Source organism: Bombyx mandarina, chromosome 22 (assembly GCF_030267445.1).
Source record: "Bombyx mandarina strain Sakado chromosome 22, ASM3026744v2".
NCBI classification, from domain to species: domain Eukaryota; kingdom Metazoa; phylum Arthropoda; class Insecta; order Lepidoptera; family Bombycidae; genus Bombyx; species Bombyx mandarina.
This window is the reverse complement of record NC_143228.1, coordinates 10,555,394-10,564,848: the sequence shown is the minus strand read 5'-3', so window position 1 is coordinate 10,564,848 and position 9,455 is coordinate 10,555,394. Positions and strand designations below refer to the sequence as shown.

The window sequence follows — 9,455 nt, the reverse complement described above, 5'->3', positions numbered from 1 at the left end:
AAGTTTTTACTGTGTGACAATAATTATGACCTGACTAGTTAAGTCACAACCGCCAGTCATGAGGGATCGATGGCGATAATGATGTTGTTCGCATACGGTCTTTCCGATGGTGAGTGGTTATTATGATCTTAGACATCACTAATTCGTAAAAGGACTTGTCAAAGCCCTCTGGAAGCAACGTCGAGGGATCTCATTCCTGAGCCGGATGGTGCGAACTCTGGACGTACTCGTCTCCGGCGGCGAGTGATGCGATAGTATAATCAAGCTTGATTTTGATAGTCGGATAATTTAACGCAACTAATTACAGAATGGAAAGCAGTCGACGTCGCCCCAAACACGTCATTTCGGATTTTCCCGATCCACTAACGGTGCTTTTAGGCACCTCAAACACTAGTCATCGTTCTCGTCGAACCCGTCGCTTGTCACGATGGGCTCGACGAGTAAATTAACCCTCAGACACAGCCCACTGAGTTTCTCGCCGGATCTTCTTAGTGGCTCGCGTTTCCGATCCGGTGGTAGATTCTACGAAGCACGGCTCTTGCTAGGGTTCGTGTTCGCAACGTCGTCAGGTTTGAGTACCGTGAGTTCACCTACTAGTTAAGGTTACGCTGAAATAGCCTCTCAAGGCTCTCAGCTGGGTAGGAAAAGAAAAAAAAGAAAAAATTGAAATAATTTTAAAACAAATACGTATGTATATATTTACACAAATAAATAAGGATTGCATTTAGTTATTTCTCAGGTAGAACTTTATATGGGTTCAATATTCCCTTCGGGTCCATAAGCGTCTTCAGTTCCCTCATGAGATCAAGGGCAGATTCATTTTTACTGTAATGAATGTACTGTGGCTTGCGAAAACCGACGCCGTGCTCTGCGCTAATCGACCCGTTCAATTTGCTCACTTCTTCAAACACGTAAGGTTCTATTTGAGAGCCTATTTCTTTCGTATATTCCGGTACTACGATGTTTATATGAATATTGCTATCCCCTGAAACAGAGTACACTTTAATTAAAATTACTTTCACGGCTTAATCTCGGGTTTTTTATTGTCACTGTATTATTTCCGACTTTTCAAATGCTTTTTAGACAATAGTTGCTCGGTGAAGTGTAACTCCCAAAGTATTAATTAATAGGTATCTCTGAAATTGGTTAATAAGAATGTACTTATTTGTATATGAATTTCACAATAGATGTTTTTAAATCCACATGAATGGTAATTTTGTTCACAAATAACCTTTTTTTTTTAAATCTTGATCGTACATTTAAATATAACAGCGTAATTAGGGGTTTAAGCATGTTGTGAAGTAGTAAGTGAAAGTTATTAAAACCAAATACAAGATATGTACAACAAGTACAATTGTATAAGATAAATTTGACCTCTGACCTCTGAATCTGCTGCGCTAACTCAACCGACCCCGTCAAATGAACGAACCGATAAAGATGATGTACAATGTGGATATCGGAGTTATTTTTTGCTACATTACTCAACGTTAACCACATTAACGTAAATTCTGAAAGTTGCGTTTTATATATGTCCACCAGACAACTATTTTAAAACCTCATACAAAAAGACAGACTGATCCAAGGGGCCAATCATCCCCTAAATTTAATTTAATACCTCTGTGGGTATTAAATTTACCTGATTATTTAATTTTTAACTGATTTTCTTTTAATATTAATAATTAATAGATGAGTCGTCTATTATCAAAGGCGGCAATCTGTACATTTGGACAAAAATTTTTGGAGTTTACTCCTTTAGAATCGATTTACATATATAGGCCCGGGGTATGAAAATTATGGGGACCAAAATCGTACTAGCATGTCACACGAAATGCGTTATGCGCATTTCGTGTGACATGCTAGTACATGCGCCGGCAGTCCGCCACAAAGCCTCGTACTGATCGCGCGTTTCTCTCATTATTGTATTTTCATATATTTGTTAGTCGTTTGTTTTGTGTCTCGTTAATTTGTTAATAATCTGTAGTGTATCGTGTTGTCGTAATATAGAACTATTTCTCGTATTGTTTCGTTTAATTTTTTATATCCAGTAAACTCCAGTCGTGCGTCGGAGCGGACACACACACTTTTTTTTATTGATATGTCAATACAGATTTATTTGAATATAATCGTCTCCTTCAAAGAATACGGTTCAAAACCTGCATTAAATAAAGGTTAATAGTTAACCTGTTATTTATCTAAGATGTCGTTCCGAAGAGTTTTGTGACTGCCAATGGAATACAAAGTCAATAATTCGTTTTTCTGATTTACCAATCATTGTCCAAAAGTCAGATTGCCGCCTTTGATAATAGTCGACTCAGATATGAGTCAACTCTAAGAGAGAGATAGACAGAGAGACAGAGAAGTCAATATATCCTAATACATGTTTCACTCAGTCTCATGTGCGTGGATAATGCCCTCGCGCTCTTACCCACAGAGGTATTAAATTCAATTTTAGGGGATGATTGGCCCCTTGGTTCGGTCTGTCTTTTTGTAAGAGGTTTTAAAATAGTTGTCTGGTGGACATATATAAAAATCAGTTTTCAGAATTTACGTGAAGTTAGGTCATTATTTTGCGAGCTTTAAAGCGTCTGCAAAGCAATTCGGCCGACGGAAAGTGTCTGGGAGTATTGGCGACTTATTTTTAAGGATATTGCCTAAAATACGATTACTAGCCGATTACCTAGCCGTTGGTGTGATCAAGTAAGCGCTCTAACTGGGTTGCCAGTCGCAACCGCCATTCGAGCAGCTGAGGACCGGACGAGATGGAAACAGCTCACGAGACAGGCAACGGTCAAGTTTCAGGGACACGACCTTCAGCAATGAAGAAAGCGACGAAGAAGAAGAAAGCCTAAAATATACGTGACTAGCTTTCAAAATTTACGTGAAGTAGGTAATGATTTTATGTACCTTGAGTATCTGATACCTGAAAATTGGTCGTCTAAGCAAGGTAGCAGGTAGGCATGCTTTCTTAGTACATACTGACATTAAGCAATCGGTCACATTTCGTTCGTCAGAAAATACGTGACGGCTAGGCGGCTGGGGGCCCTGGGATCTTACTCTATAAATTAAGACACATTAACTAACCTATATGTCCATATCCGTATACATCGAGCGCCTTATTACCCAGTTTCTTTCGTAGCATTGGAACTAAATCATAATAATTTCCGAGTGGTATAGACACGTCGTATTTAAAAACGTATCCTCGGGTCAGACTCGAGCCGGCTATACTCTCTCGAAGGTTCCAGATGGTCTGTCGAAAGTTTGACAAATTGTAATTTCCGACAATCCGGTATTTATCATACCTGTAGCCCAACGTATCCTGCGATTTTATTTCAAGACGACTCGACGTAATCCTGATGTTTTTTTTCTATTTTTTTATTGCGGAACCCACTTACTTATCAAATGTGTAGTGTGCTTACGATATCCATGCTAGAAGCCTTTTATAATTGATGACGATTGAACATCTCAGTAAGTAGGTACCGCTGACCGGGGCCGATGCCGGGCATAGAAATCGAAATAATTATGAAAGTTGGTAAACTCATGATCTTATGATAATGTCGGAGCTGGAGAATCAATGTCTATAACTGATAATTTATATAATTGATAGAGGGTAATCCTTTAGTACCTACTTCCTAATCTTATTAGTATTTGTTTGTGTACATTTGATATGCAAATACTCTTGTGAGCATAAGATAAATCTACATTTCGTAATTAAAAATACTAACCTGCATTTTGGCGGGTTCGGATGTTACAGTACCGTCGATAATTAGTCCACTTTCCATTTCTTTATCAAGGAATCGATTTAATTTTTCGGCGTCGTGACCTTCATCGCTACCGTGAGTTTCGACCAGCACGTAGAAGGGATATTCGTCTATGGGGTTCCTGTATTTCATTTCACGTTATTTGATCAAAAAATGCTTTCAAGATATCCATTTTAAACGTTACGCAATTTCGCTTGTTTCAAATATTTTTCAGTTGAACTCACGGTAAATTGAGATTCGTAACTGATGAATTGATCGCATTAAAATCGGCCATCTCAAATGCTGACAATATTTCGCCTAAAGAAAGTTTTGCGCTTTTGTACAGTTTGAGGACGCTTTGAAAATCTTTAACCCCTGAAAACAGTTATTGAATCTTAGCTAAAGTCGACGATTTGTAGGTCGAGATATGCAATCAAATATTATTTTACACTGATGATACTTATCTAATGTACAAAGCAAACTCTGTTTTAAATATGGTTTCACTAATATTGATTGAGCTAGTATGGGTATCCGTTGTGGTTTAGATTGCTTGCTGGAAACCGCTTACCGGGTTATTCTTTCAAAAATTATCTCATACTCACCGAAGAATCCCACCGTGACCGCCTTAGGTAAAACCGGGCAATGAATGGAAACTTTAGTGACTATTCCTAGAGTACCCTCAGATCCGATGAACAAATGTTTTAAATGGTATCCTGTGTTGTCTTTCTTCATTGTAGTGAGACAATCGATCACGGTGCCATCGGCTTTTATCTAAAAATGTAGTCCTGGTAATTAATTTTACTAGAGCGGGTCTTATACCCTAATACCCTAAGGATACGGCACCGTCCGCCCAGCCTGAAGTAAAGAAGACTATTTGTACGCGCTAATCTAATAAGGGCTTCTTTTTGCCGCAACTGGTGAAAGAACTCGCGATCCACCTGCTGTATAGCGGTTATTTATTTATTTATAGCTTTATATACTAAACAGTATAAAGGTGGACTTAATGCCGTAGGCATTCTCTAACAGTCTACCGTAGGGGAGTGTAGAGATGAACCATGGTAGGAGTAGTGTGATAGTGATATTACTTAAACATATGTGTATAAATGACATACATAATATTTATAGATACAAATACTCGTACTTAAATAAATACATATACATAAATATATACATATACATATAAAAATATATGTAAATAAATATTATCAATTCGGTTATCGTAATATATAGACATCATGATGTGATAACTTTGAAACTAAGTGGGCGGCGACCACTTTGAGTTTCTAAGAAGTCCCAATTGTGTAATTTAACAGTTTTTTTATTTTGTTTTTTTCGTGTACGAGGCCGAACCTCGTTCACGAGGTTTCCACACCTAAGAAGCGTACGGGGAATCTGGGTCTTGACGGTCCGCAAATGTTGGGAGCAGACCTCGGGCCCAAGGATGTTTTTAGGGTCCTACCCACCAAACGACTACCCCTACCCCTCCAACGTATATTATATTCGAGGATTCGAATACTTTATAGTTTTTGTAACCACTGTAAAAGTAGTTTGAATTATAATGCAATTAATTCGGACATAGGGCTGGTTGTAATACCTATTCGCTATGACACAAATCGACCACGACGCTTCACTTCAACCATCGCTACTTACAGATAAATCGAATACCCGTTTAAAAGTATTGTGCACTTCTTCTCTATATTCTCTATACCTAAGTGTGGAAAATTTCATACTCCTCCGTCCGCGCAATTTTCGTAAAAAGGGATACAAACTTTTTGCTTCGCGTATTAATATATAGATACTTCTTCAAAGTCACAATTACACTTGATTTACTTACCGCTTCAACGCCTAGTATAGAACCATGTAAGTTTCCGTATCGGAGAAGTCTCAGACCTCCTGCATTGGTGCTGGCATTACCACCAATTTGACAAGTACCTTTTGCTCCTAAGTCCAGTGGCATTATTAGATTACGCTCACGGACATATGTATCTAAACTTTCAAGGATGCATCCCGCTTCACAAATGAGAACACCTGCAAAGAAGATTTGAATAAAGTCCCAACCCATGCAAAATGTTTACTGCGTTGCGTAGAGACCACATTATTCTTATAACTTTAAAATGCGTTTCAAGTACACAGCTGTTAAATTTTTCAAATAGTTTAAAACAGAATCTCATTTGGCCTACTTATAATGTTGCCGACAAAAGTCCTTAGCTGTAGAACGCGGCTTGGCTAAGCCCATAACTGCACGCTCGTCTGGTATTGTACTTTTTATATACCTAGTTACTTTATGTTTCATCAGTTACTTAAATATAACGAACCAGATATTTCATCCAAACTTATTATTTTGTTCAGAAGACCAAGACAAAGAACGACTTCATCGAAAACTGGCACTGAGCCTCCCACCAGTCCAGTGTTCCCGCCTTGCGGACAAACCGCCAAATGTTTGTCATTACAATACTTGATAATTTTCGAAACCTCCTCCGTGTTTCTGGGTTTTAAGACAACTTTTGACTGCCCTAAAAAGGAAAATATTGTTTTAGTATTTCGCTTTTGTGTTTCATTATGAATACTTTTTTCCATGTTTTAATGCTAAAATGGGTGCTCGCGGCCCGCCTGGAGTCAAATGGTCATCGGAGCTGATAGACAGTAACCACGTAAATGCTGCTACCCACCCTTCAAAACGAAACCCATTATTGCTACACGGCAGAAATTGGCAGGGTTGATACTTCCTCGTCCGGGCTCACATGACGCCCTATCACTAGTAATTACGCAAACTTTAATTTTTGCGAGTTTGATTTTTATAAAATGACGTTATTCCGTCCCCGTGGAATTCATTCCTGAACAATTCTTGAGTACGCAGTTCGTTAGAAAAAAATGTACCTGCCTGCGGGATTCGAACACCGGCACAGTCGCATCGCTAGATACGAATTCGCCGGGTGTCTTAAGCTTTTTTTATAAAGGATTACTGATGGCCCTAATGCCTTTCCAGTTTCACCAGGACAGGTGGGCGAGCAAAGGCTCAGCCATGAGTGGATGGGATTTACTAACAGCTGCCCGAGCGCCCCCAAATCTTATACTTTAGGCAACGACGACTTCACTCCATTTATAGTTAACAATTTCCTACATAGTGCAAATCAATGTTCATTTCAACACTCCAATAACGCTCACTACCTCGGCAATTTTTAATCCAGTCGATATTAAATGGCAAAACATCATTTTCGTCAGTTAACACTCTTTCTTCGCTGAGTATCGATTTAAAGTAATTTATATCAGACTCTTGAACCGTTCCAAATTGTTTCCTCTTAACGTTGTATTTTTCCTAAAAAGTTTTGAAACATGAGTAATTAACATGATTATTGGTGAGTGCGTTACCAATCTGGCTAAAGACAGTTAGACGACGTCACGACAATATTAAGCGTCGTGCTATAAGATGTCCGGTATACGTTTCGAACGATGCGATTATGCCGGTGCTCAAATCCAGCAAGCATGTTGTACCGTGTCTAATTAAATACGTATATACTTAATTCGAGTTCACAGACAGCTTCCACGATGAAGGATTGTGGTGTAATAAACTGGTGGTAGGACCTCTTGTGAGTCCGTGCGGGTAGGTACCACCACCCTGCCTATTTCTGCCGTGACGCAGTAATGCGTTTCGGTTTTAAGGGTGGGGCAGCCCTTGTATCAGACCTTAGAACTTATATCTCAAGGTGGGTGGCGCATTTACGTCGTAGATGTCTATGGGATCCAGTAACCACTTAGCACCAGGTGGGCTGTGAGCTCGTCCACCCATCTAAGCCATAAAAAAAAATGTAAATTGAATAATCATTAGTGCTAGGTAGTCTTGTGAACTCACGCGGCTAGGTGACACTCTCTATCTCACTCTGTCTATTTCTGCCACCGCCACCACCCACTCAACTGTATAGCTGAGTTTTATTTTTCATATCTAAAGGTGGGAGCCGGCATTCTATGGTTTCCGTTAATCACTTAACACCAGGTGAGCCGTGAGCTCTATAACTGATCTATACATTAAAAAACTTGGTACGTATAGATCTAATGCGCTAAAAGGCAGCAGCTTCGCGAAGACATCTATCTACAGCCGAATAGAACTCGCGACATATTGACAAGATCCGACAAGAAACTCAACAAGCTTAAGTTGTAGGCTAAATCGAGCTCTTGGCCTAATTAAAACTCTTGGTAAATACAGGAGCTAATCAATCAATAATTAACAACCATTCACTGTTCGAGAGCTAGTAATCACAGTTTATGTGACCGGTTTGTATATTTTTTAACTAAAAATTGTTATCTTTATTATACTCGTAAATGTTTTTCATTACAACTCACCGAAGAGAGTTGTGGTAGTGCTTGTGAAGCATACCTTACTTGATCGCGAACGACTCTATTACTATTACACCTCAACAAAAACACAACTGATTTCAACATTTGGAACAAATTTCTTCAAGGATTACTGCTGAGATAATGCAACACTCACGCCTTATCTGCTTATAAAACAATTTTATTCTGAGTACCTATTAAGAATCTTAATTAATGTTTCGAAACTATTAAAATAATTCTAGAGGTCAGAGATAAATCAATCACGCACACATTCACTGACTAGAACAAACAGTGAGCCACTGCTCGCGATGTTTAATGTTTATGTTAATCTAGCTGCTGACGTCATAGATAATACACTTATTATTTGAGAGCTGACGCGCTAGCTCGCGAGGTCGGCACTATAGTCGGATTTTTAATTAGACGAAGCCAGCTGACAGTAGCTAATGTCACTTTGTGAAATAATGTTGCTATATTTAAAGTAATAGTGATGCGTTCAGTTCTCGTTCAATCACATAAATGAACAATGAGTGTGAAGAGTTACTCATTAATTTCAAACTATAAAAGAATATTATTTATATTTTACAATAAAATTGTATTAAAGTGATCCAATATAATAATATGTTACTAGTAGTATGTAACTACAATCAGTTTTTTTTTATTTTCATTACCTATGTACCTATAATTGTTATATTTTATACATCTATAGTTTCAACTATATGATGCATTGGAAATAGGACAGTCTTACAAGCTTCCTCGCAATGTTTTTCTTAATGTTTAAAACACTCGGTATTCAGTACAGGTAGATACCATAGGAACATAATGTTTCGTCGAAAACTCGTTGGTATGTACAAAGCACGGCTAAAATTCGAACCCCGTGCCCGATATCGGCAGTTCGGCACACTAACTATTCACTAGACAATCGAGGCAATTTCATTAATTCAGGAGTTTTTTCAATCGTTCACTTTGTCACAACACTATTTTTATTTCATCAAAAACTGACAACACAGTAAACGTCAGTTTACTTCGTCTAATAAAAAATCCGACTATAGTGACAGTATTACTATTTATTAAGTAACCGATTTGGATTTTATATAAATGTTACTGTGAATAAAATCTAATGATTGAAATAGTAGGTGTGCGTTGCTAATCAACTAACCTACAATACATATTTGTCTTGATTATATATGTCTTGTTACAAACAAATTGCAAATGCGTCTAAATATACTTAAAATGGCAAAATTTAAAAATCTACAATTATAATACATTACATTCAATTCAATCCAGCATTTAACTTTATGTTTATTGTTTGTATTTAAGGGCTGTAAGGAGACCGTCCCAAGAATCGTAATGTTAATAAAATACAGGATTAATTTGTCAAAGCAAACGAAT

General features: G+C 38.0%; 1 protein-coding gene across 1 annotated transcript; it reads right to left on the bottom strand.

The window, feature by feature from the left end:
• Positions 1–669: 669 nt before the first annotated feature.
• On the bottom strand, positions 670–9,132 carry D2hgdh (D-2-hydroxyglutaric acid dehydrogenase). The gene is made up of 9 exons (XM_028188431.2): positions 8,076–9,132; positions 6,906–7,053; positions 6,053–6,250; positions 5,572–5,765; positions 4,340–4,508; positions 3,983–4,112; positions 3,723–3,879; positions 3,082–3,247; positions 670–985 (listed from the first exon to the last, which is right to left on the bottom strand). The coding sequence occupies exons 1-9, from the start codon at positions 8,172–8,174 to the stop codon at positions 729–731; spliced, it is 1,518 nt and encodes a 505-aa protein (XP_028044232.2). The 5' UTR covers positions 8,175–9,132; the 3' UTR covers positions 670–728.
• Between the last annotated feature and the right edge of the window lie 323 nt (positions 9,133–9,455).